At 52.5% G+C, this 26,175-nt stretch overlaps 6 protein-coding genes across 6 annotated transcripts; 4 read left to right on the top strand and 2 right to left on the bottom strand.

Annotated features, from left to right (window-relative positions):
* Positions 1-1,378: 1,378 nt before the first annotated feature.
* Positions 1,379-6,045, top strand: BROUX77_006372 (uncharacterized protein; the record flags this gene model as incomplete). Its single annotated transcript, XM_073751349.1, has 2 exons — positions 1,379-2,300; positions 2,396-6,045. 2 exons carry the CDS (start codon positions 1,379-1,381, stop codon positions 6,043-6,045), a joined length of 4,572 nt encoding a protein of 1,523 aa, XP_073603441.1.
* Positions 6,046-13,799: 7,754 nt separating this feature from the next.
* On the top strand, positions 13,800-15,717 carry BROUX77_006373 (uncharacterized protein; the record flags this gene model as incomplete). Its single annotated transcript, XM_073751350.1, has 2 exons — positions 13,800-14,221; positions 14,295-15,717. The coding sequence occupies 2 exons, from the start codon at positions 13,800-13,802 to the stop codon at positions 15,715-15,717; spliced, it is 1,845 nt and encodes a 614-aa protein (XP_073603442.1).
* A 1,654-nt stretch (positions 15,718-17,371) lies between these two features.
* On the bottom strand, positions 17,372-18,253 carry BROUX77_006374 (uncharacterized protein; the record flags this gene model as incomplete). The annotated part of the gene is made up of 1 exon (XM_073751351.1): positions 17,372-18,253. The coding sequence occupies one exon, from the start codon at positions 18,251-18,253 to the stop codon at positions 17,372-17,374; it is 882 nt and encodes a 293-aa protein (XP_073603443.1).
* A 457-nt stretch (positions 18,254-18,710) lies between these two features.
* Positions 18,711-20,382, bottom strand: BROUX77_006375 (uncharacterized protein; the record flags this gene model as incomplete). The annotated part of the gene is made up of 3 exons (XM_073751352.1): positions 18,711-18,893; positions 18,961-19,199; positions 19,269-20,382. 3 exons carry the CDS (start codon positions 20,380-20,382, stop codon positions 18,711-18,713), a joined length of 1,536 nt encoding a protein of 511 aa, XP_073603444.1.
* A 2,317-nt stretch (positions 20,383-22,699) lies between these two features.
* On the top strand, positions 22,700-24,151 carry BROUX77_006376 (uncharacterized protein; the record flags this gene model as incomplete). The annotated part of the gene is made up of 1 exon (XM_073751354.1): positions 22,700-24,151. One exon carries the CDS (start codon positions 22,700-22,702, stop codon positions 24,149-24,151), a length of 1,452 nt encoding a protein of 483 aa, XP_073603445.1.
* A 763-nt stretch (positions 24,152-24,914) lies between these two features.
* Positions 24,915-26,006, top strand: BROUX77_006377 (uncharacterized protein; the record flags this gene model as incomplete). The annotated part of the gene is made up of 2 exons (XM_073751355.1): positions 24,915-25,571; positions 25,671-26,006. 2 exons carry the CDS (start codon positions 24,915-24,917, stop codon positions 26,004-26,006), a joined length of 993 nt encoding a protein of 330 aa, XP_073603446.1.
* Between the last annotated feature and the right edge of the window lie 169 nt (positions 26,007-26,175).

Consider the following 26,175-nt stretch of genomic DNA (forward strand, 5'->3'; position numbering starts at 1 on the left):
GGACCTGTGCTGTGCTGTGCTTTGCGCATTGTCTTCCAAGGAGGGCTTAGACTCAGCTCAGTAACTAAGACATAAGACACAGGCTAAGGATAGCTAAGGAACACGGCCAATCCCAGCAAGCAGCCCCACAGCCAAAAGGTTAAGTTAAAATGGACGTTTGGGAAGCTGTGATTGCTGCTGTGGTGGTGGTGGTGGTGACGATGCGAGGCTCCAGATGATGCTTGCACAAGTCCATGTGTGCGTGTCTGTATTACAGCGGGAGGCCACTGGCAGCCAGAGCCCATGGCACGGGGCCCAGGCCTGCGAGGGCCCTGAGAAGCCCTGGAGCCGGGGCCCTGGAGCCTCCGGCAGCATTCTGCCAGGGCCCTTGAAGGTTCTCCAGGCCTCTTTAGGCCTTGCTGTCCTTTCCCCGCATTCACGGTGCGGTTCGTGCGCCTTCCATTGAAGGTCTTGGAGAATCTGCAGCATGCATACAGACTGGGGCTGGGCCCCTAGAGGAAAGCCCGGTCAGTACCACCACAAGAAGCAGGGAGCAGGGAGCCAGGACACGGATGTGATGTACACTTTTCGTCTCTGCGGCTGTTGTCTTCTTGCACCAGCCCAGCCCAGCCAGTCATCTCCCCCACAAGCCAAGCCGCCTTGTTGTTGTTCTTGTAGCCATACCTGAGCACATCCCGGAAGCCCAAGGTTACAGCGCTGCGGCGAGACACACTTCCACGTTTCCCTGACTCGCCCTACCTGCCCGCCGCCGTCTGTATCCGGCTGACTTGTTATTTCTCCTCGTTTCCCTCGCGGGTCCAAGACTGACAGTCCCCAGCCCACAGCCCACAGCCCACAGCCCACACGCCTTATCTGCCTGTCTCCAGCTGGAACTGGAGCCGACTGACCGATCCGCGAGGCCACGAATTGTGTGGCTGCGCTCGAGTGGGCCGTTTTGTGTGCAGCTTGCATCCCCCTTTTTCTCTCTCATCAGCCGGGCAAAGGTTGTGCGAGGCATATGCTTTGGTGTCTTTGTCTACTCAGTTTGGTTGTCGAGACCTGCCTTGGTCCAGGGCTTAATTAAGACAGTTAAGACAGTCAGTACATGGTAGGCTTAAATGGCGCCGCTCAAAATTGCCTTGCCTTGACGTTGACATCACATGCCCACATTCAAGTGCTCTTGTCTTGCTTCGCGGCTAACTAATACATTGCTGGGGATAGTTCTGGAAAGGCCTGCCGCTCCAAGTGGCACACCGAGTCTGCTTAGACTAGACCTAGGACATCCTGCATCTCCTCACCTGTATATGTACATGTATATATATATAAACGCCCCCTCTGGATACGCCGGCCCGTTCTCATTCTCACTCCCTACCACTTTCTTATCCAACATTACTACACCATGAAGCCAATCCCGTCCCCCCCTCTAGAGCCAGATGTCCGCGAGGACATGGAAAAGCTCTTCCAGAGCCTTGTCCAAGATGCACACACCAAGTACATCCAGACGGCGGAAAAGGGCAAGCCCATGTCGTTCCTAGACACCTCGGTCCGGTCCATTGATGATCTTGTGGTGGCTATCGACCAGCAAAACAACAAGTTTCAGAGCTTCCGCGAGCAGAAGCGCGGCATCGTCGATGTGCTGACCACTATTTTGCAGCCCGTCGACCAGCTTGGACAGGTCTTTGGTGGGCTCGCCGAGCAGGCGTTTGCGCCATCACTGGCCATCTTCACAGCTACTCGGCTTATTATGGGTGCTGCTGAGGGTGTTTCCCAAACCTACGATGCCATTGTTGACATGTTCCAGCGCCTGCAGAGCTTCACTACCCGCCTGCACTTTTACGCCCGGGAGATAATGTCCCCTCAACTGCGCACAAAGTGTGTCGAGATCATGGCTGTGTTGTTCGAAGTCATGCTTGCGGCATTGACAGAGATAAAACGCGGCCGTGTTAACTCGTACTTTCGCCGCCTGGCAGGAAAGGACAGTCCAGTACAGGCCATCATTGATAGACTTGATACTGTCGTGGAAGATGAGGCTGGTCTGGTCATGGCCGAAACCCTGGCAGAAATCAAGAGAACCATTGCCGTGCAGCACCAAATCGAAATGGAGTTGAAGAAGCTTAACAACGACTCCCGAGAACGATCTATGCTAAGCAATCGCGTCAAAGTCAAAGATATTCTGCATCCCTCTGTCTACTCGGAAGACCGCTTCCGCTACCTCGACAAATCCCGAACCCCCGGCACTGGTGACTGGCTGGTCCAGGACTCGTCGTTCCAGTCATGGTTCAATGGCGAGAATCAGTTTCTATGGCTCTCGGGCAATCCAGGTAAGCCATACCCTCTTGATCACCGCATCTGACAACAGAAATCCTTCCGTCACATGTCTCTGCGATCTTCAAATATCAACCATATCCAATTATAGGCACCGGAAAATCGTATCTCGCAGTTCGAGTTATCTCCTGGATCAGCGAGCAAATCTCCAAGTCAGAGCAAGCGTCACTAGACTCGTTTGCGTACTTTTTCTTCCGCGACAACAGGCCGGAAACTCGATCTGTCCACCAGGCCATCCGTGATCTTGCGCATCAGCTCGCCGAAGACGACGATCTTTACTCAAAGACACTGCTCCACAACCTGCAGAGTGAAGACGAAATAAAAACTATCCCGAGTGCTTTCAATCAGCTGTTGCGAGCACCAATTTCCACCGATACCAGAAGACGCACCGTATATCTCATTCTTGATGGTATTGACGAAGCAGAGTCTTCAGAGTTGAAGCTCTTGTTTGAAGTGCTTCGAGACATTGGATCCATCCACCAAGGTTCCGTCAGTCAGTCGGTCTCGTTGCAAGTCTTGATAACTGGCCGCCCTACCCTGCAAGATAGGGTAATGTCGCTGAAAGAGATGAACAACATTAGCCTCAGTCAGATTATCATCACCACTGAGCGGGCTAGCAAAGACGTCAAAATCTTCATCGCAGAAGAGGTTAAACGCTTGCGCATCCTTAAACGCACTGATGAAACCACAAAGCAAAAGATCATCAGCCTTTTGAGTGACAAAGTTGGCGGATTGTTCATCCTTGCACAGTTCATGCTGTCTGACATCAACAACAGCACACACATGTCCTCAATTTTCGAAAGCGTGCAACAATATCCGCCAAGGGCCGAGGATATGCTCCGGCAGACAATCGCGCGGCTTCAGGCCTCTTTAAATGCCGAGCAAATTCACGACCTCAATGAAATTCTGATCTGGGTCACGTCTGCACAGGAGACCCTGAAGCTCAGTGAAATCATGGCTACTTTTGAGTTGCGCTTTGGGGCACCGCCCCTTAACTTGGAGGAAACGCTACGCGGCCCATACTCGTGCTTTTTTGCACTAATACGCGAGGATGGTCTGACTACAGCAGAACTTGTCAAGCAACTCGAAGGGACTAACCCGACCAAGTTCTCCCCTTCTCTTCCAGACGCCGAAGAATCTGCTACTGACGACAAGAATACCTCTCGTAGTTTCGACTATATTGCGCAACCGAACTTTCAGTTCGACTCCAATATCCGAAAAACAGACGTGACCTTCTTCCATGCCTCCATCACCGAGTTCTTCCGCACTGGATGCGTGCCTGCACCTACCACTGACGGAAAGCCTGGTATTGGCTTTAACTCGTCCCAAGCCAGTCTCCATATCCTAAAGACCTGCTTGCAGGTTCTCACGGCCCCCAGAACCGTAGCAGTGTCTGGGAAGCAGAAGCAAATGATTCTTGGGGGTAACCTTTGGCGCTATGCTTCGTGGTACTGGCAAGAACATCTTGTGGCAGTCGACAAGAGTCAGATCAGCGCGCTTGACAAGCAAGAAATTGGTCGTTGTCTCATCAAGTTACTCACTCAGCGGCGATTTGTCCTGGGCTGGACACAGGAGGAGGAAAGTCTCAAACTATTCACAGATGCCAACATGGTGTGTCTGTCTGAATGGATGTCGGATCCCGATGTCACGAGCGGCTTCACTCCCGAGGCTCGAGAGTGGACCCAACAGGCTCTTCAAAAGCCAGGTGGTCTGGTGGAAAAAATTGGACGGCTGTATGCCTCAGCCTGGCTGGACCAGACCTTTGACAAGTACGTCCCGACAATCTTGTGTCTAAAAATTGTACACAGCGTGTCATACATTCAAGAGGGTCAGTCATGGACAAACTCGGACATCAACTGGTCCCATATCCCACCCCAAGACCGTGTCCAAAAGGCTCTAAACTGGGCCAAGAACATTGAACAGACGGGTCACTGGTATCGGCGAGTAGGCAGTACATACTTGAACTTTAAGCTGACAAGTCTAGCGCTGCCTCTCTACGAAAAGTCCCTAGCCATTGATGGCAACATGGTAGAGACTTTCGGCCGAATAGCATACTGCCACTTTGTAGACAAGGAGTATGACAAGGCGCTCCGGCGCAGTTTAGCATGCGAGGCGCTGGAAGACGACTTGAACAGCAAGATCTCTTCTACAATCCGTTCCCAAGATACAGACTACCGAGCATGGCGGCGATACTCGAACCAACTACAGATCGCCGATTGCTACCGTCATCTCAATCGCATCGACGAGGCCCTCAAATACTACAAAAAGGCCATCAACAACTCGTACGACCGGAGCCGCTTTGAGCCCGAGGCTGCATATCTAGCTGCGCTCAGCAAAAACAACAAGCATGCCGATATCATGGCTCTGATAAAGTGGATGAACCGACACCCGGGACTGGACAAGATTGCGACGTGGTCACGGCTCCAGGACTTTTTGGTGGCGCAGGCAGCCCTGGGGACGTTTGCCGAATGGACAATTCCGCGTGCTGCTTGTATCTCGGGTGATGTGTCGTTCATGGTAGACGCTTTGCACAAAGCCGTGCGGCTGGCTATTAAGCAGCAGGACCCAGCCAAGGAGCTTTACTTGAGACTGGCCCTCGGTATGTTGCGCTACTACTCCCGCGAGTACGAAAAGGCCATCAGCATCCATATTGACATTCTAAGCATTGGCAGCCATTTACGTGGCAGTCTCCTGGTCCGCAGAATGCATCTCATGTCGCTGCGCAGCCTGGCCTTGGTGTACAAGCAAATGGCCGTGTCTGGGTCAACTAGACCTGAAAGCCTCCAGGCGGGTAAATGGACACACGAGCTGGATGAGCTGCAGATTCATCTACGGCGGCACCAACACAAAGACATGCCGCAGCGTCTGGTGGGACTCGATGTCAATGACGCCATGCTATATCGAGGGCTGCTGTACCGACTTGCAGGTCAAACAGCCGAGGCTAAGCGGTTGATTTCCGGGATTATTGACGAGAGCCTTGCTATTCTGGAAGACGATGAGCCGGCAAACGATCCATATGCGTTAGACAACATTGCTAGGGCTCTGGTGGCAATTGGCGACACGGAGAATGCACAGGCGCTGTACCAGAGCATGCGGAAGCCTGTCAGTGAGAGTCTACAGATGACCATTGTCACCGACAGCATGAATAGCATGAGCATGGCCACAGCCACTAGTGCAGCTACAGTTATCAATACGGCAATGTCGACGGTTGTTACGAGATCTACAAACTCGGTCAGCACCGACTCTCTTGTGCAGCCGCTGCTTTCGTACTCGCGTCTCACTCCACGTGTGTGTGCCCAGTGCCTCAACACGATTGGCCGGGAGCCTGACCTGGCCGTGTGCACACACTGCCTCGACATGTACTGCATCGACTGTCTCGAGAACATCATCAAGCCCAGCAATCGCCTGCGCGCGCTGGACAAGGTCATGGGCCGCGGATCCAAGAAGCTGCGGCTGGAGCTGACGGGCGGCGATATTGGCCACGCCCACGCCAATGGCCAGATGAGCCTGCAGGCAGCGCGTGTGATTGCCTGCCGGTCGAGCCACGAGTGGTTCCTTGTGCCGGCCATGACGATGAAGCTGCGGCGCGGCGAGATTATGCTGGCGGATGGGCGTGTCGAGGGCCTAGAGCACTGGAAGACGGGCCTACGCCAGAGGTATCTGACACCTGAGATTGTCGAAGAGGACTCGGGGAGTGACACGGAGGAGGGGGGGACGGAGGATGTGATTCCGCTGTTGTAGAGGCGGCTCTGTGCTTTTCTTCGTTGTTTGACTTTAATATCCTTTGCCGTCATGTCTAAGCTATATATTTAGCATACGTACATATGTATGTATAGTTACAGGTAACCATCCATGTGTACTAAGTGTGTGTCCCTCCAATCCTAGATGTAGCTATGTCTGTGTATTCTTGTGCTACGGGGGCCTTGTACAGCAGCACTTCACTCCCTGCTTGTACCACATTCCGAGCTTCATCTTGGTGCATCCTCCCTGGTCCTGGCCTTCGTTTTGTTTCATCTCTCGTCGGTGGCCTGTTTCTTCCTAGTTTGCCATGGTCTCTGCCACCCAGTACGTCTACGCGATGAAGCCTTTTTTTACTCTTTACACAACATGTTTAGTCTCGTCTTTGGGCGAAGATCAAACCTGAGGAAGGGGTTTTTTTTGGGAGGGGTGTGCCCTTGTCGGTATTTTTCAGCAGGGTTGTGGCGATCTCTTCTGAGCCCTTTGTCAAGGGGAGGAGAGGGGGGGGGGGCAGAGGGAGATGTAGAGAGAAGGGGAGGGGACCTTGTTTGTGTCATTCAAGGCATGTTGTGCAGCGAACGAGAAGACCGGGGCCAGGGCTAAAGGTGCCACAGGTACAACGACAGCGACATTACGAGTGTGCACGTCGTTAAGAGTGTTCTTCCATAGTGCTACTTACAGATCACAAAGGGCGAGGAGGAGAGAGGGGGCAGAAGCCCAAACACTGAGCAGAAAAAGAAGACACCACCCACCAGCAGACCCGACCCGATATCCAAGCTCCCTTTGTTCGTGTTTGGGCGCCGAGGCCAAGCCGCGGGCCGAGCGGCGCTTCTTTGTTTCTCTTGTCCTGCTTTGGTGGCAGTCACGTGTTGGACGGTCCGGCCAGCAGCACACGCCCGAAATGCATGCTACGCCGGGCGGGCTCTTCTTCCCGTCATGGGCCGCCCGTTTCCACCGAGAGCCTGCATGTCAGAGAAGCTGCCGCCCGCCCGCTACTCCACAAGAACACCGCCGATCGGCGGCCAACGCCCGCGGCTGTTCTGGCCTTTTGCTGAGAGCGGGTGGCAAAGTGCCGTGCTTCTACTCCCCCGTGCGTCTAGGTGCTTGGGACCGTCCAACCTGTGCCTGAGGCCCCTGGTTCTCGTCATTTTTTTCCTCATGTCTCGCTTTCTTTCTCTGCTGGCCCGTCATACGCTCTATAATATTACCGGATGACTCGCTTCTCTCTCGACCTGTCCAGGGCACATCTACAAGTCTCAGCAAGCTGTCAATATTACGGCGGCCAGGGTTAGCAAGGGTTGTGCGAGGGAGGTCAGATGCCGTTGATCAGGCGCGGTCTTGTGAAGCAGTTGCCTCTGTTGGTGGCCGTCACTTCCATATGTCCCTTCCTCCCTGGTGCGCTCGGCAAGGCAGGAAGGGGCAGGAAGAGGGCAGGATTACGGGACAGGGTTTGTATTGTACTCTTGTACTTTTGGTAACTACAAATAAATGTAGTTAACTATGTACATACATACATGTAGTTGCCCACGCAACATCGAAATGTCGTCATCGGGGACAGAGGAAGGAAGAGGGGAGGCTTGCCAGGAGGAAATTCTCACAACGACAAAAAAGAGAAAAAAAAATGTGGTGCGCTTCCTCGTCTTTTTGCTGTACCTGTTCCCCTCCCCCCTCATCTCCATTGCTTTGCCCTGCTTTCCCTTATATACTGTAGGAAAAAAAAAAAAAAAAAAAAGAGCTTGGTCTCTGGTCTCTGGTCCAGGCCAAGGCCTATGCCCAGCCCCCCTCTTCTCCGCTCGTTCCTTCCGTTTTGCATGGGAGCTTGCCCACCTTCCTCAGCCTGCAGCCAAGCCCTTGCTTCTTTGTGAGGAAAATCAGCCCAAGTACCTATGTACATACATACTTGTGTGTGCAACATAATAACTAGTAGTTGCCAGTTGATGAAGTGACACCCACACCGAGACCAACGACACCTGCCTGTTCTGGACGGATAGAAAGACGGACATGTGGATGCGGCTAACCCTAATACGGCTGAAATCTCACCTCATGGGAGACTAGACGTACACATGGTGGCAACAATCGACTTTTGACACGCAGTAAGAAAAAAGGTGGACGAGCCAAGAGCTAAGAGCCTGGGGAGAGGAGAGGGGAGGGGGCTTGTTCTGTTTTCTGGGGGGAGAGGGGCAAAAGAGGACACTGGCCTTGGGGGTGAGTTGTGCCTGGTTCCTGGCAGAAATACCAACCAAGGAAGCGAGACACGACAGGATAATCAAGACAGCAGAAAAGCCAGAGATGAAAAGGCGCGGAAAGATATAAAAAGCGAGCGGACTGCCAGGGCTCTGATATCTCTCGGACAAGCCAGATTATCGCGCGGGTGGATGTGACAAGCACGTTGATTGGTTGACATGGCATGGGAACATAAAAGTACCGCGGAGGCTGTATCTTGCAGACCCCCGCTTGCATATGGCCTTGGGGGGGCGCTAGAATTTTCGCCGTCTGTTGCTTCCGGCTCTTGACGTGGCTGGTGCATCTATAACGGAAAAGCCCCCCACCCCCCCAGGCCAACCGCCCCAAGACCAGAGCCCCATGCCCCATGGAGCGTGGCCAGAGCCGGACGCAGCGCCAGACGTCAATGAAGCGGGGATAGAAACAGAGGCAAAAGAGGAGCCTGGCAATAGTGCAGCACATCCATCCGTCGGACTTTGGTGGCCCATTTTCTCCTTTTGCAGCAAGCGCCTGCGACCTTATGCATCGCTCTGCGTCTGGACTGTTCACCGGTCTTCGGTATTGGGGTTAAGCCGGATCTACAGGCCATCGCTCTTGGGCTTGACGTATTAGGTTCTAGCCACCCGCAATGGGCGTAGTAGAGGCGCGCAAGTACAAGCACGCAGCAATGCAATACCGCAATATACCGGCGTGTTGGACTTAAGCTTGCTGCCCTGCATGTAGTATCATGCACGTATACATACATATGTACATGGACGCACATGTGAAGGCGAGGTGATGTGATGTCGACGACCATGTACGTATAAAAGTACAAGTACAAATACGTACATGACGTTGAACTCGAGTCCAAGTCCCGCTTGGCAGAAAAAAACACACTACACGCTTCATTCCCGCCTCCAAGACATGGAAGCACAAAAGAAGAATCTGATGTTTCTGTTCTACCAAGCGAATGCAAGCTCTCACACTTCGGCAACACTAAAGTAGAGCAAACTAGCAAATACACAGACATGTACTGGTACATGAGTCAAAAACCCTTGGTTTCTTTTGCTGCCGTGGTCATGCTGCCTTTGTTAGGGTTAACAGCGGGCATGTAGCCTGTTTTCAGAGGCCAGCAAGGGGCCGTGGATGCATGTACCTGAGTACCTGAGTGCACATGTATCCAGGCGTGTGTACCCTCGTACCGGCCTTGGTTTGGAGCTTGTGCGATGTACACAGGTACAAATGTACATGTAAAAAGACCCACGGTTTACAGCTTGGCTGCTGTTCCCTTGCGTGGTTGTACCTTTGGTACCTTGGGTACCTTTTCTCTGTCTGTGCAGAGACACCTTGTTGGCTTATGACGTATAGGTACAGGTACAAGTACAGGTACAAACAGGCACAAGTACATATAGACACGGGCACCAGCAACTACTTCGTGGGCAAACTGACTAGCCCACTAGCTTGATATCAAAACGAGTTACTGCCGTTCAAGGTCCGCACAAAAATCCAAATGCCAAAAAAAATACAGAGCCTCTGGCCAAATAATATATAACTAGCCATGTCCTCTGAGAAAAGCTTTTCTCCTTCGTCTCTAGAAGATCCCATCGCCAACATTCGCTACCGTTCCGACGCCTCGTCGCCTTTTTCGATAATTTTTTTTTCAACTCCCCGCCGGGAAACCAGACAAGACTGCGGCCCCTGCCCCAAACTTGCAAACTCGTCCCTGTACTTCTGTGGTTACAATACTACCAACTATCCATCCTTCTGAATCCTGGTAAGTCAAAACCCACAGGCCCGCCCTTGATTGTCGATTCCCTCCCTCAGTGCCCTCGCTGCTTGCCCGCTGCTTGCTTGCTTGCTTGATTGTCCACCTCAAGTTCACCCTGTTTGTTGGCTCGACCCCCCCCCCCCCCCCCCCCCGAAATCCTCTTCGTCCTTCGTCTTTGTTGCTGCTCCTCTCTGCGTCAAACCCTGTTCCGCCAATCAACCGCTGCTTGGGCGTTGAGGACATACAAACCCTGATCTGCGGCTTAAGACCTTGACATTTAGGTGAACGTGAGAACAGAGGCTGCGGCTGCGGCTGTATAGTTTAGTGCTACAGTCTCGATGATCATCTCTCTGTACGTTGCCTCTGGTCCTGGACCCGGGCCTGGCGGTCCTGTCCCTGTTCAACTGCCTTGCCAATGCCAATGACCCCTAATCCCAGACTGCGCGGATCAAAAAGTCACACCCATACGAGAAATGACGGCTCCTCGCTTGCTTGTATTTTGCTCCAGGCCATGTGGGCATAGTTGACTTGGGGCCTTGATATCGCCTATACCACCGAGACTAGGACGGCCAAGCCAAACGGTAGAACAAAAAAACACAGCATCGCCTTGCCCTGGTATGCGCAGCCAGTTTCTTCTGCCTCTGCGCCGTCCCCGTCTGTGTGCAAGTGTGCAGTCAGTGTGGGTGGATGGGGCATGCAGGAAATGGTCGCTCGCTCAGCTGAATCTTGTTCTGTGAATGGCCAGATGCACCGTAATTTTTACGTCTATGGCTGGGTGGAGATGTGAAAGGTGCTGCGCTGCGCTGTTTGGTGCGCCCTTTATTGCCCGCTTGCTGTCCTACCAAGACCCATCCAAGTACTTCTTCCCTCTGTTTCCCCCTCTTCCTGATCCCCTGCATACACCATCTTCAGCATGGAGATGGATGGGCGCTCGCTGCGTGATATAGCTGTTTTACTTCCTTCACACATAGACAGACCAGACAGACAGACAGACAAACAGACAGACGGACAGACACAGGTACAACTCCGAGTAGGCCCAATCCCTAAAGGATCTACACCCTGCAAGCAGATTGTGCCCTGATTGTATATCCTATCTGGCCCCTGCCTCCATCCATTCCTCCAGCTCTTGTTCCGCCGCCTCATTGACCGAGTTTATCTGTCGCAAGGCAACCGAGTTGGGGCCTGAATTGATCGTTGCAGTTGATCTCCTGACCCTGTTATCTCTGTTTTCCCGCCAGACTTTGTCAGCGTGAGATGTGTGTGTCGGTCTACCAGTGACATCGCTTCGGCTACCCACCAGAAAAAAAGAAGCTGCTCACCCACCGCCTGGACTCGAGCTTGAATCTTCTAAGCACGTTAGTTCTGTCCTTTTCCGCTGCCGCGTCTTTGCTCCTACATCTACAGTCTTTGGATGTGAACTTGCACCAGCAAAGCACGTACGCCTGCACGCACATGACATGCCTGTCTCCCTCGAAACGCCATAAAGCTCGTCTATGAACCTGTCTTGAGCCACCATTTCCCCCCTTCATTTATACGGCTTCGCCTGTCTGCTGGTGAAGGTATCCAGGTGCTCTTAGGTCTTGACTCCATGGTGTTGAGCTTCAGCGTTTTCTGTGCTCTGTGTGTATGTCGGTCCACTCACTCGCCCCTCCTCCGCCTCAAAAAAAAAGCCCGTCTCGCCATCTGAAAGTCCGAGCGCTTCGCAACTATCCTGAACCCTGCCCTCATTTGCGTTCTTGTTTTCACGTCCGTCCTATTCCTGTGGCTTCGGCTTCTCTCCTCCCAAACTGCTTGTTTTTTTGCCGCATCTACACTGCACATGTCGTCGTGACAACATAGTTTGACTTTGCTCATTGCCTGATTCCGCATTCGACCAGACCACGCCTTAGTTTTCTTCTTTTTTTCTTCTTTTTCATTCTTAGCCTGGCTTTCTTATTCTTCCTGTCTGGCTTTCTTCTGGATGTCTCTCGGTCTAGAATTCCTCCATCCTTTGCTTCCTTTTTATTTCTTAAAAAATATCCCATCTGCTCACCGATTTTTGTTTCTCCCTTGGACTTGCCTTTCCTACCTCTCCCACCACTCTTCCTAGTTGTCGGCCGCTCACTATTTCCTGAGACGTCGTTTTGACGTGTTCTCTGTCCTGGTTCTCATGCTCATTGGGAGCCTCTTGACTTCTTCCAGTTGAACTCGCACTGACCACCATTTCCTTCAACAGATCTTTTGTTCTTCTCCCTCTATCAACGAGCCAGCTTGCTCCTTCTTCCATTTCTTTTCTCTTCTTTTCCCATTCTCCCGTTTTTCTTCCCTTCTAGCACCCCTTCAACCCCAGCTTTCGTTTTCACTGACCCTGTATTCGAATTCTTCCGTGCAAGTAGTATTCACTTGCCTCTAAGAACTAGTTATCTAGTTATATAACTACTTGGATGCTCTGCACGTCGCCGCAGAATCCACAAACTTGTGCCAACACCCATCTGGATTCTTATTTCGGTCGTTATTCTTTATTGTCAACTTCTCCTGCGAGGACACCCCCCCGCACAAACGAACGACACAGACTACCTTTTGTGACAGCCTACGCAACAAAGAGGCCTTAGCCGAAAAACCTCAGCAACAACGCCATTCCACCACGTTAGTCAGGAGCCTATCAAACTATAACTATATACTACTTGTACGCCTACTTGTACGCCTACACCTGCACCTAAATCTACGCTCACACCAACCAGCCATCCTTAATCGCCGTCATTGCTGAAGACGCAGAAATCACACCGAAACAAACCTCCGCCGTTCTCAAACCAACTTTCTTTGCCGTTTCTGATTCTTTTCACCGCGGATCTCCGTCCCGGGACTCTTATTCTCGCCTCGATTCTGAATTCTTTTTTTGCTATTCCAACTACACATGCTTCTATTCCAGACTGCTATTTGCCTCGCTCGCTTTTGGTTACTCAGCCCTGAATTCTAGAGACAGATAAACAGTCAGGCTAACCCTCTATGGTTTGCTCTGTACAAGTACTTGTAGTTGTGCCTTGACTTTGAGACACAACACACAGACACAGAACAGACTATACTGCACTGGAACCCTGCATCTGCTGCTCTTGCACCTGGACCTTGCTTTACACCTGCTTCTGCTAGCAACCTCGACTTGTGCCCTGCGCCTCGACGACACACGAAACAATCATTTGTGTACGATTGCCTATTTTTTTTTCCCTCTTTCTTTCTCTCTTCCTCATTTCTTCTCGCCCAACACGCTAAACCGAGACAAATAATATAGGAAACCAAGCGCAAACAAATAATTTGGCCTGTTCTGATTATCGTCATTAGGTTGCTTTTTTTTCTTCTTCCTCATCACCTTTCTTTTATCATTTTTTATCTTGTGTAAGCTTAGCTCTTGCTCCAAAACTTTCGCACACCCCGCGTGTCTTGATCCAACCCACCCATTATTACGTGGATCCAATTCTACCGCACCAGTTTGCTTTATTTCCATTCTCCTTTACAAAGCCTTACTTGGTCAACAGAGACAACGAAACACTGCTTCGCCACCCACTGGGACACTTAATAGCCCGGCTCGACGTACAAGTATTTACTTTTACTTGTATTTTCTTCAAGATCTAGAAGAAACAAACTCGGCACAACTCTTCTCGTCCCTGATTAGTTTTGTCCAAGTTCTCCACTTGTTCCTGCGTCTTGGTCTTCAATTTGATCTCGATAACCCCACCCGCCCGCACATTTCAAACATCGCCCAAATCGTATCGTCTTGAGAGGCCCTCATTTGGTCAATCAGATGTCGCTAGCCATGTCCCACAATAATAAAATCCCCGCCATGTATGCGGACTCCCAACAGCAGCCTTTCAACCACAACCACCAACAACAACACAATCCTCAGACTTCCAGCCAGAACCTGCCCATGAGACCACTCACTCCCATGACTTCCGAAGCCGCTACGACCCTGAGCATGATTAACAGCGGCAGCCGAGGCTTGCCCCAGAACTCCGGCAAAGAGAGCCCAGTCAAGGCTTCTGGGTCCGCTCCCACTTCAACACCCAAGTCGCAGGAAAATGACGCCAAGTCTCCCGGGGGCACGAGTTCATCGGATCACGAAGATGAAGGCCCTAAGCGCAAGAGAAGCAAGAAGCGCCCACACAAGTTCTATTGCACCGACTACCCGCCTTGCACTCTATCCTTCACCCGGAGCGAGCATTTGTCCCGCCACATAAGGTACGCCACCACCTCCTACCATCTGCTGTCTTCTTCCGAAGCTTGATTGCTAATCTTACCTCCTCTCGAATAGACGCCACACTGGAGAACGTCCCTTCACTTGCCATTGCAACCGGTCCTTCACTCGCCTAGACAACCTCCGTCAACATGCGCAAACCGTCCATGCCAATGAACCTATTCCGGCGGACTCACTGGCCGCACAGGGTGGACGTGGACACCGACAATCTATGGCGAGGAAGCGTGTCTCCATTTCACAACATCCCGTTCATGCCGTTCCCGCTGGGATGGCCTCGGCACATTCGAGGTCCATGTCAACCCCTGTCGACTATGGACACCCTCAATACACAAACACTTTCAACACGGCTCCTAGTTCCGGACCTGTTGGTTCTGTTCTTGCTGCACCCGCTGAGCTATATCAACAGCGTCCGCCAAACGGGCCTCATGGGCAGCCGATGACTAGCCCGTGGGGCTCTCAGCCCCAATCTCAGCCCCCGCATCATCCATCTCAGGCACAGCATCCCGTACAGCTACACCAAAGGCAACAACAGCAACCACCGCAGCAACCTCAGCCGCATCCGCATCCGTCGCATGGCTACGGTATCCCTTCAGGACAGCACCACCCCCAGCACCAAGAGCGCATCCTGGCCCCCATGTTGCAGGGTAATGGTCACAGCCATGGCCATAACCGTTCCAGAAGTTTGATGACCCCTGCCGAGATCTCACGTCCCGGCCCGTCTCACATGCGCGACAACTTGGACCGTTTGCGCCGGCCATCGCAGGCCCCGAACCTGGCACCTCCCCCGACAATCACTCAGAGCCAGGCACCCCCGCCGTCCTTTGCCCCCCCTGTACCTCGTCATCGTGGCCATGCCCGTGGCCAATCGCACGGTGCTCTTTCTTTGGCCCCTGGTCCTGGCTCGGCTCTGAGCAACACAGGCCTGCCAGCCCGTTCGCTTACCTCCGCACGGGAGTGGCGTCTTGCGAACCAGCCGCAGTTCAATCTGCAGGAAGAACTGGCCCGTGTTCGCATTGCCAACAATGCCGGCGGCGTCACGGGAAACAACGCCAACACTAATGTCGCAAACAACGGCACAAACTCTCAGTCACCAGTCACTCCTACCGAGGACTACTACCACCAGGCGCACTCACCTGTCGCCTCGCCGACATTCTCCCCTCACCGCAACTACGCACGAGACAGAGCCAGCGTTTCGAGCTTTGACTTTGGCTCTAGCCTTCACCCTCGGGAGCGACCTGGTCAAGGCTCTGCGCCACACGGAACCTTCCCACCGCGGACCGGCCCACCCGCACCTTTCCTAGGCTCGCTTGCTCCGTTTGCTCGTGGCGGCGGCGGTGGCCATTCGCGCTCACAGTCATGGAATGCGGTGGTGCCGGAGAGGGACGAGGGCCCTATCACGCTTCCCCGGCTCATGTACGACGAGCGCGAAGTGCGTCGAAACCCGCTTGTCAACCCCGTGGAGCCCGATGTCCGTATGTGAGCATTTGTCGCGGAGCTCACAGTTAATCTGATGGTGGTGTCTATGGCGTTTGAGGGGTTGTTGGTGTTTTCTTCCTTTCCTTTTTTGTTCTTCTTTTCTTGGGACAGTCTTTTATTGGTTCTGTTTTTTTTTGTTTTTTATTTTCTCTTTGGCTTTGCAGAACAAAAAGCAAGGCTTCCTAGAGCTGAATTGACTGAACTGGCTTTGGAACTTGAAGCTGGTGATACGCCGGTTCTCATGCTCCCACAGCTGGAACATGCCCTCTCCGCCCTCCCCTTTTTCGATTCAAACATTTGTCTTTATTTTGTTTTTTTTTTGCTTCTGCGACGATTTTATGAGAACTATGATCACGAAACCACCCATGATTTCCATCAATCTACTTTATTTACACCTCTCACTCCTATTCAATCACTCTTACTTGTCTTGTCCAACTCTACTCTACTGTTCGTTCTCACTGTTGGGGGGGGGGGGGGGGGGGGGGGGGCGTTTCATTCAAATCAATGATAGAATCTGGAGGCTCGCTTTTGCTGAATGTTTCCCCGTTCTTTACTTTTTGTTTTCTCTCTTTTGGGGGTTTCTTCTTGTTTTTCCTTGCTGGAGGTAGCTTTCGTGCTTCCCTTGCCATGTATTCCTGTTGGAAATTACCGCTCATGTTCTTTTTGCCTTTCTTAGTGGTCGTTGTTTTGTTCTTTTCCCCTCTTTTTTTTGGCTGTTTCTACCACATGTCCAACAGAGCCTGCTTTCATGTTATATTTCCACGCTGGTTCTTTTTGTTGTTTCTCTGTCTATTCTTCCTTGTTTTTCTGGTTTATTTCGTTGTGCGGCTTGTTGCTTCTATGCCACGGCCACCCCTTCTTTTCAAGTCCTGTCTATAGACAGGATTTCCTTTTCCTTGTCTGTGAATCTGAGCAAGGGAGAGGGGGTAGTTATGTTTTTCTTCTTCTTCCCTTCCTTTCTTAGCTTTATACAATGGTGGTCTTTCCGTTTTTTTTTTCTCTTTTTTCTTTTTCCACCTGCCCTTCGGTGTGGTCTTGAGCCTCTTCTTTCTTAGCCTCTTGGTTATATATCAAGGTTTCCCCTTCTTAGGGGGGAGGGGGAGAAGACGGGATGGGATGGGATGGGAGTTATTGGTAGTCAACCTCTCAATATATATTTGTCAATCGTCATTTTCATCGGTTCGTGTTTGTGTCACTGTAGCCCGTAGAACAGGGTGTTGATGTATCTGTAGTGGTACCTTTTCATTGCCTAGAGGGTATGAGCCCTTGTTTTCTCAATCGCCCTTTCTAGGTGCAGAAAAGGAGAGAGAAAGAGAGAGATAGAGACAAGAGGCAAGGAATATCTCAGCCACTATTCATTGTTATACATGTTGTAGTTATAGTTACACCGGCCGCTTTTCCTCTTCTCGACCGAGTCGGATGGCAATAGACCCATGACACAAGCATGTGATCCGATTCCATCGCTACTACAGAACGACGTCATATCTGATATAACTAACTACTGCTATGTACAAACACACAGGAAAAAAAAAACACATGTGGAGACATGAGTATATTCAAGCGAATTGCGACTAGCATTACTGGAGCACTCGAGATAAACCTCAAGCTTGTGGCGAGGGGCCGCTGAGAGGGGGGGATGGGGGCTCGCATGGATGCGCTTAACAAGGCGGAATAGGGGAAAGAAGCTCGCAGGTGTCTGTCATCTGATTATCCTCGACTTTCGGCGACAGGTTTACGATTTCAGGAGAATTGTCTGGCTCGGCTCTTGTGAGGGTCGGCGTGCGTGGTATAGCTGCAATTGAATTGGGGGACGAGTCTAGCGAGCTTGTGCTCGTGGTGGAGGCATCGTCGAGCGTTGCAGAAGGCTGAGTGGAAGATTCGGGATACCAGCCATCAAAGCATCTGCGGAATTCAGGAGCCAGAGGCCACATGCCTTGCTTGGCTAAAATGCGGTGCCAGACCGGGTGGCGGTAGTCAATTTGGCGAGCTGTGGCAGGGTCGTTGGGATCAGGGCGGACTTTGATGGTGGTGATAGTAGGCGGTTTGAGTGTCCTTTGGGTGCTAAACAAGTGACAGATGTAGTTGGGGAGCGCGTCAAAAGTCTCGTTGCAGCGACATGTCCTGGCTTGTTGCTCTGCTAGCGAAGACCAGCCATCCAGTCGGCTAGACTTAAGCGCGGCTTGGATGTGCGCGAAGAGGGCAGCGAGATCATGGATGGTTTCGCCGTATGGGTACTGGAGACCACTGCAGCATTTCATGGTGTTTGAGAATTGGCGGGCAAACTCATGAGCGTGGACCGGGTCAAAGACATGTTCCAGCAGGCCTTGCCGATTGTTGAAGTGAAGGCCACACGCGTCGCAGGGAAAGGTCGTGTCGAAGTGGTTCTCGCCATCGACGGGGGAGTAGCACAAATGCTCGACCATGTCAAAATAGTCGTAGACGGAGTCGTGGCAGACGGAGCACTGCAGATATCCTAGGGAGAGAATGACGGATGTGATCTCGCAGGCTGTAGGCACAGCGGAACAGGAGGAAGAGATCATTGTGATGAGGGGTGCGAACGGATAATAGATACTAGTGGTTTAGGTGGTCCAAGTGGCAGGACAAAGATTTAACGATACAGACAGAGGGGCTGTGTAGAGATAAAATGGAGACGAAGGACAGAGAGGAGGGCCGGTAGAGCAGAATAAGGATGGATGGAGGATAGAGTCTAGAGTAGAAGCACAGGAGAAGAACCAGGAGAAGAGCAGCAAAAGAGGCTCCCCCCGCAGGAAATACAGGCTTCGTGGTCACAAGAATGCTTTTGGTTATTGCCTTGTAAGACGCCCAACGGCCATAGCGGGCGGCGGGCAACTACCGGAAGGGCTAGCTCTGTATTCAATGAGTCATTAAGCGGTAGACAAGAGGCGGCGGCCGCGATTCTTTTTCGGGCGCGTTTCTTCTTCGTCATGCTTCGACCGGCCACCACATTCCCATCCGATTCCCGCCGCCACCAACCGTTCAATCGTCGCCATCAGACACGACACACCGACCACACCAGCTGCAGTCCTCGCTGCACAGACTCCAGTCCAGTCCGCCAGCCGGGCGCTTAGACGGAATATACTCCATGTCGTAGCCGCTGCTGTCGGATTCCGTGTCGCTGAAGTAGTCCGACTCGTCTGAGTCGTCCGAGTCATCGAAGCCCTAGTTCGGAGAGAGTTGTCAGTAAGTTTCTGTGTCGCGGCCTGCAAGGAAGTTGGCGTTCACTGACCTGGATGAAAGACGGGAGCGACGTTTTGACAGGTTTGACGGTGATGGTCCCGGTGGCTTGAGCAATGCCTCGCTTCTTTTTTCCACGCTTCTTCTTTCTGGGAGGCTGGGTGGTCACGTTCAGGCTGATACTTGGGACCTGTGGGCCTGGCTTCATTTCCGTGCGGCTGAGAGCACAAGTGAAGCGGCGATGCAGTGCCAGGTTCTGCCCTGCGGCGAAAACCCGCCCACAGGGGCATACTATCAGGAAGAAAAACAACGTTAGTCAAGGCCATGGCAGAGGGGTGTGTATCTCGGGGGCCTGCTCACCATTAATATTCAGGTGCGTGTTGTCATTCTGCAAGTGATTGCTGATCTGAGTCTCATTTGCAAAGGGTTTTCCACATGTGCACTCCAGCATTTTTCCTACGGCAGTAGACTTGTTATGCATGATAGACGTGGCAATGTGGGCCGCGAAGTTGGTTACTGTTCTGGATATCACACCACAGCACGAGACTCCCTGGTGTACATCTGCCGCGAGTCGGTGAGTATCCCACCCACCCGGTGTCTGGAACTTTTTGCCGCAGCAAAGCAGTCGACTGCGGTCCGAAGGTGACGTGTGTACCTTTGCTAGCTGGAGGTGTTTATTATGCGCCCCCTTCGAAGCAAATGTTCGTCCGCATGTACAGTCGACCCCCGAAGCTCTGTTTATATTATGCACCTTGGCGTACTCCAGGTGCTCCTGCATATGTGCGACCGCCTTGAAAACCTTGCCACAGGAGCATCTGACGGGCTGGTGAATCTTGGCTGATTTTAAATGAGCCTCCATGTGGTCGACGTGTGCAAATTCTTTGCCACAGGTGCATGTGACGGCCTGATGGATGCTGGACGTCTCGATATGGTCATCCATGTCATCAACCGTGGGGAACATCTCACCACAAGAACACTTGACAGTCCAATGGATTCTAGCTGTCCGTTGGTGAGCCTCCATATGGTCAACATGGGCAAACTCTTCACCACAGGAGCACACAACCATTTGGTGAATCTTGGCTGATTTTAGATGAGCCTCCATGTGGTCGACGTGCGCAAATTCTTTGCCACAAGTGCATGTGACGGCCTGATGGATGCTAGATGTTTCAATGTGGTCATCCATATCGTCAACCGTGGGGAACATTTCACCACAGGAACACTCGACAGTCCAGTGGATTCTAGCCGCCCTTCGGTGAGCCTCCATATGGTCAACGTGGGCAAACTCTTTACCACAGGAGCACTCAACCATTTGGTGAATCTTGGCTGATTTTAGATGAGCCTCCATGTGGTCGACGTGGGCAAACTCTTTGCCACAGGAGCACACAATCATCTGGTGAATCCTGGCTGTCTGCAGATGGGTCTCCATGTGGTCGAAGTGAGCAAACTTTTTACCACATGTGCAATAGACTGTCATGTTGGTGGTGGTGGGTGGCCTTGTGAAAAAACGAATTAAAGAAAAGGGGGAGGGGAGGGGGAGAGGGAGAGACAGTTTGATGGGATAGCAGTCTGAAAGAGCTCACACTATAAGAGCATGTTAGAAGCGGTGAGAAACATCTGGAAGCCCAAGTTGTTTACAGACTGGGTGTGTTGTTTGGAAACAAACACTTTGTCGATAGGTCGAAAGAAGCCTTCGCGTAAAGCCAGACAATACACACACACACACACACACGTCTACAAAAGAGGAAGAAAAAAAAAGGAAGGAAATTTGACAAGGGTTTTTTTTTCCTCAGTTAGTCAGAGGGTTAACGATAGAGATAATTTCTTTTTCCTTTTTTTTTTTAATTGTTTGGGCTTTGCTGGGGCAACATGGAACTAACTGGCAGCGGTCTGATTTTTTTTTTTGGAGTGTAGTCTGAGTCTGCGAATTTGGCTCATGGATTAGTTTCTGTGGTGCAAACGAAAAAAAAAAAAAAAAAAAAAAACGACCATCTATAAGTCGTTGTTCACAGACGTTGAGGCTTGGGAGTCTGCATGGGGAGGCGGATGTGGATGTGTATTGCTTACATAAGTCGCGACCGATTGGGTGGTAATGTATCTGTCTGTGTAGCCGTGTGCAACATCAACATTGCGGCTGCGGGAGTGGTTGGTGTGTAAGAAGCAGAGGAGGACTCGGGGATTTAGGGCGCAGCTTTTCTTGGAGTGTTTGGTCTTAATTTTTTTTTTTCTTCGTTTTCTTTTTTGGTGTTGGGATGTGATGCCAACCTAGCCAAGACACACTAGGCGGGATCAAAGAACGTAAACGAAAAAAAAGACAGCTAGACGCCTAGAAATGCGGTTGGCTCCCTGACGTGAAGCTTTGGTATTCCAGAGCAGTTAGTTATTTGTATTTGTTTGCTTGTTTTGTGTAACTGACTGATTAACCTTGTTCGTTTTCTTTTTTTTTTTTTTTTTCTTTATGAAGAGTGATAGTTGTCGTGATGGTTGTATTAGGGTTCACAGTGTCCATAGGGTTAGACAGCCCAGGATCATGGGGTTGGGTGAGCACTTCTTTGGAATTGTGCATGAAAAACTCCGCCTGAAGGCAATTAAACTTCATCAGACGCATTGTTTTTGGGGCTTCTTGATTTGCAGTTGACATTCATGGAGTGCAAATATCACGCATAGACCAGGCTGGTGGGTTTGTTTTTTATTATTTCTTGCTCTGGCTTGTGTTGCTATAAATAACATCCGAGTATTGGGGGATGACGAGACACTCGCGAGGTCGCCGGTCTGAATCGCGGAAGAACAAAGTAGCAGATTTGATACAAGCAGAGTGGGATCGGGGGGGGGGGGGGGGGGGGGCTGTTCTCTGTTCGGGAGGAAGGCGAACTTGGTTTTCTGTATGCTTAAAATACGACTGGAAGACTGCGTGGGTGAGATTAAACGATGGAGAGGAGCATGGCTGGGGTTATTGGGATCCGGTGACTGATGAAGCTCCTTATTTGCACGTGGAAGATATCAGAGGCAGTGAAACAAAGTGGTTTATGCAGGGAGGGGGGAGGGGGGGCCAAGAATCAATATCATGAACACGGGCTTAGGGGGCCGCCGGTATTCTACTGAACTTTTTTTTTTTTCCTCCAAAAACCTGTTTGTGTGGGCAGCACGGCAGACAGGATGTGAAGACTAGTATCTCAAGGTCGCTCTGAGCATTGACCTGGTATCATGTTGGAAGCAGATCGTGCATTGATCGCCTAGACTGAGTCCTTGCCGAAAGCCCCGCGGCCTAATGGCAGGGGTCCGGGGAATCGAAAACAAAAAAAGGAGGCATATGATATGGGGCGACTTTGTGATACGCGACCACGAGACGATTCAGATGAGGTTATTTTTAGCTAGGGCCTCGTCGGCAGTGCACCTTGAGATCCGGCGCGGGTTTAATTTGCATGTGGCAGAGGAGCGGGAGCGGAATATCGGGACACTGGACTTCACCGTGGCCGGGGCATATAAAGAGAACAGGTACGGCCGCTCTTGGGGATCTTCTGGCTTGTTCTCTTCGTCACTACCAACCACTCACACAGTCTTTTTCTTGCCTCATAGCAGACGCTTGTCTGATTCATTCTTTTCTCTGGTTCTTGTTTATTCTTCATCCATCTTTAGCATTCCCAGGCTCATTTCCTTGCAGACATTGATTGTCAGCGCTCCATCGTTTCTCAGCATCCAGTATTCATCCATACACACACTCTCTCACTCTAACACACACTCGCCATTCTCCACTCACTTGACCAGACACCGTCTTACTTGATATTCATAGCACTATGTCTGCCATCCTTCTTTCCGCTCTTCTCGCTGCCAGCAGCGTGCAGCTGGCCTCTGCCCAAACCAACATCAAGGTTGATCCTGCTACCAACTACGGCTCTTGGGAGGGCTGGGGCACGTCTCTGGCCTGGTGGGCTGCCGTCTTTGGCGACCGCGATGACCTGGCTGACATCTTCTTCACCCTGAAGGACACTAAGCTCAACGACCAGACCCTGCCCGGTCTTGGCTTCAACATTGCGCGGTACAACGCTGGTGCCTGCACCAAGAACAAGGTCAACAACCAGGGCATCAACATCACCTCGTCCATGATCCCCAGCCGTGCCATGGAGGGCTTCTGGCTCAACGACGAGTCGAGCGACATTGACTCTGCCAGCTGGGACTGGGAGGCCGACAAGAACCAGCGTCTCATGCTGACCAAGGCCATTGAGCGCGGCGTCACCAAGACCGAGCTCTTCAGCAACTCGCCCATGTGGTGGATGCTGGAGAACCTCAACCCCGCTGGCGGCAACGACGGCGGCAGCAACCTGGCCGCCGAGTACTTTGACAAGCACTCCGACTACCTGGCCGCCGTGGCACAAAAGGCCGCGCGTGACTGGAAGGTCGTCTTTACCGCCATCGAGCCCTTCAACGAGCCCATGGCCAACTGGTGGAAGGGCCCGACGGGCACCCAGGAGGGCTGCCACATTGACCGGGCCTCGCAGGCGACCATTCTCGGCCACCTGACGGAGAACATGAAGAAGCGCGGCCTGACCAACACCTTTATCGCGGCGTCGGACGAGAACCACTTCCAGGAGACGGTCGACACGTGGAAGGCGCTTGGCGCGACGGCCCAGGGCCAGGTGACGCGCATCAACGCGCACGGCTACCAGCCCGACCAGGACGACGCGCGCAGGGAGCTCTACAAGATTGCCTCGGACGCTAAAAAGGACTTGTGGACGTCGGAGCACGGCGAAAACGACGGCACTGGCGCCAAGATGGTCTCGAGCATCCTGCGCGACTTGCGCATGATGCACCCCAAGGGCTGGGTCTACTGGCAGGTGCTCGACGGCGGTGGCTGGGGCCTGATTGACGCTGACAACGAGGCCAAGACCATCAAGTCCGCCATTGGCAAGTACTACGGCCTGGCCCAGTTCTCGCGCCACATCCGCCCCGGCATGACCATGCTCGAGACGGGCAGCGACAGCGTTGTCGCGGCCTACGACGGCACGAACAAGAAGCTGGCCATTGTCGTGGCCAACTTTGGCGACAAGACTGACTTTGCCTTTGACCTGTCGGCGTTCAAGGAGGTCCCTGCCGATGGAACTGCCGTCGGCATGTGGGAGACTATCCTGACTGAAACTGGCACTAGATACGCCTTCAACAACCTCATGACTGTCAAGGGCGGCGCATTCACCAGCAGTCTGGAGAAGAACAGTGTGCAGACGTACGAGATCCAGGGCATTACTATGTAAACACCGGGCAAACCACGGGTTCTTGGGTATATATGATTGGAAACGAAGCTGCGTACATATTGGCATCATTGTGGCATTTGGTAGTTTTGCTCTGAGCACATTACGATCGCTACTATTAACATTCTCTGCTGTTTATAAATTTGACTTGACCACTTTTTTTCTACTACAACATGAAGATGTATGACTTTGAACGTGATGAAGTGTGCGATGGAGCATCAGAAAAGAAAAAAAAAAGTAGTTGATTTGCATGAAAATAAGTTGATGCAGAAAATGCGTCCTTTTGACAACTTGCAGCCAGGGACATCGAGAGTTGCTTCACGTAGTACAAGGGTCTGTGCACGTCGTACAAAGCGCCGCACTTTGTCGACTGTGGCGCAAGCTATGGCGCCACACCCGCACGGACCAATCACGGCCGGCTTAGACTGGACTAGCCAGCTGTGACCTGACGCAAGCTGCATCAGCCTTGCCGTTCTTGCTGGAAGAGACGTGCCGCCGATGCCTTCATCTTCAGCCTTTTGTTTGTGTTGCTTCTCATCTTGATTCTCACGCTTGTTTATTTTTTCTTCTTCTCTTTTCTTCTTTCTAGATTTCCGCTCCTCAACCGCGCGAATTGCCTTGCCGCTTCTCAATTGCCCACGTCCACCACCAAAATCGGCACCCGAACCAGCCTCCACAACCACTGCCGCCGCCGGCCATTCCTTCGTGTATACGCACACAGTCCGATCCGGCCCGCCCCGCACCGAAACCTGCACACCCGCCCAGCATGCCTTCACCGCCGGCCGTCGACCCCGAGATCGTCGCCGCCATCGACAAGATCAAGGCGGCCTCGTCGCTCGCCCAGGCCAACAAGGCCGTGTCGCTGGCCAAGCTCGCGCTGCACAAGCACAAGCTACTGACGCCGCCGAGCGCCGTGCTCAGCCGCCGGGCTGACGGGTCCTCGGGCGAGAGCGAGGCCGACTATGCGGCCCGCGCGGCCGTGACGGGCGCCATCCGCGAGATCTACGAGCTGGGCGCGCTGGTGGCCATCCGCGGCAAGAACATCAAGGAGTTTGCCATTTACGTGTTCCAGGCCAAAATGTGCTACGAGGCCCTGCCGCGCTGGATCCTGGCCGACGAGGCTACCCAGCAACGCCGCATCATTGGCCTGTACCTGCTGCTGCTGCTGAGCAACTCAGACTATGCTACGTTTAGCTGCGAGATGGAGCCGCTGCTCAATGCGCCCGTGCCTAAGAAGCTGGTTGATGGCCGCGAGGTCGAGACTATTACGAGCGCCCAGCTGGCCCAGCTGCTCAGCGATGACCCGTTCCTGGGCTATCCCATCCAGCTGGAAAGATGGCTGACCGAGGGCCGCTATGATATGATGTGGAAGGCACTGCAAAGCAAGCACGTGCCCGGCGAGGAATACGCCGTGTTCACCGAGGTAAGTGTGGCCGTCACATGACTAGACCTGCCCCCCCCCCCCCCCCCCCCCCCCATGGGCCTGCGTGGTTCTAACAGCCCCTCTCTCTCTTCCCTGCAGATTCTATCGGAGCTCATCCGCTCCGAGATTGCCACTTCCAGCGAGTCCGCCTACACCAGCATGTCGATTCTGTCCGCCAAGTCGCTGCTGTTCATGGAGTCCGAAGGCGCCGTGATCCAGTTTGCACGCCGGCGCAACTGGGCCATCCGCGACGGCCTTATTGTCTTTCCCAAGCTTAGCGACGCTGCTGATGCTGCTGTTGCGGCTGACACCGCCGCGGCCGACTCCGATAGCGACGGCGAGACGGCCGACGAGGTCCTGCCGCATGCCTTTGTGGGCAGAGAGCTGATTGCCAATATGCAAGGCTACGGGCGGGGGCTGGAGAGCATTGTGTAAAGTCGGTGGGAGGAGCTGGAGGAGAAGGAGGGGGGGGGCAGTATCGTCGGCTCAGGAGCCGCGGAAGCAGTGCAGACGGCAGCGTCGAGATACAAGTTACGAGTTTGCTAGCAACATGATCAGCTTTGTTTCTATTTTTCCCTCAAGACAACTGCGTTACAGAACAGAG

Source organism: Berkeleyomyces rouxiae (genome assembly GCF_048999995.1).
Source record: "Berkeleyomyces rouxiae strain 22BRR77 chromosome Unknown BrBRR77_ptg000008l, whole genome shotgun sequence".
Classification (NCBI taxonomy): Eukaryota; Fungi; Ascomycota; class Sordariomycetes; order Microascales; family Ceratocystidaceae; genus Berkeleyomyces; species Berkeleyomyces rouxiae.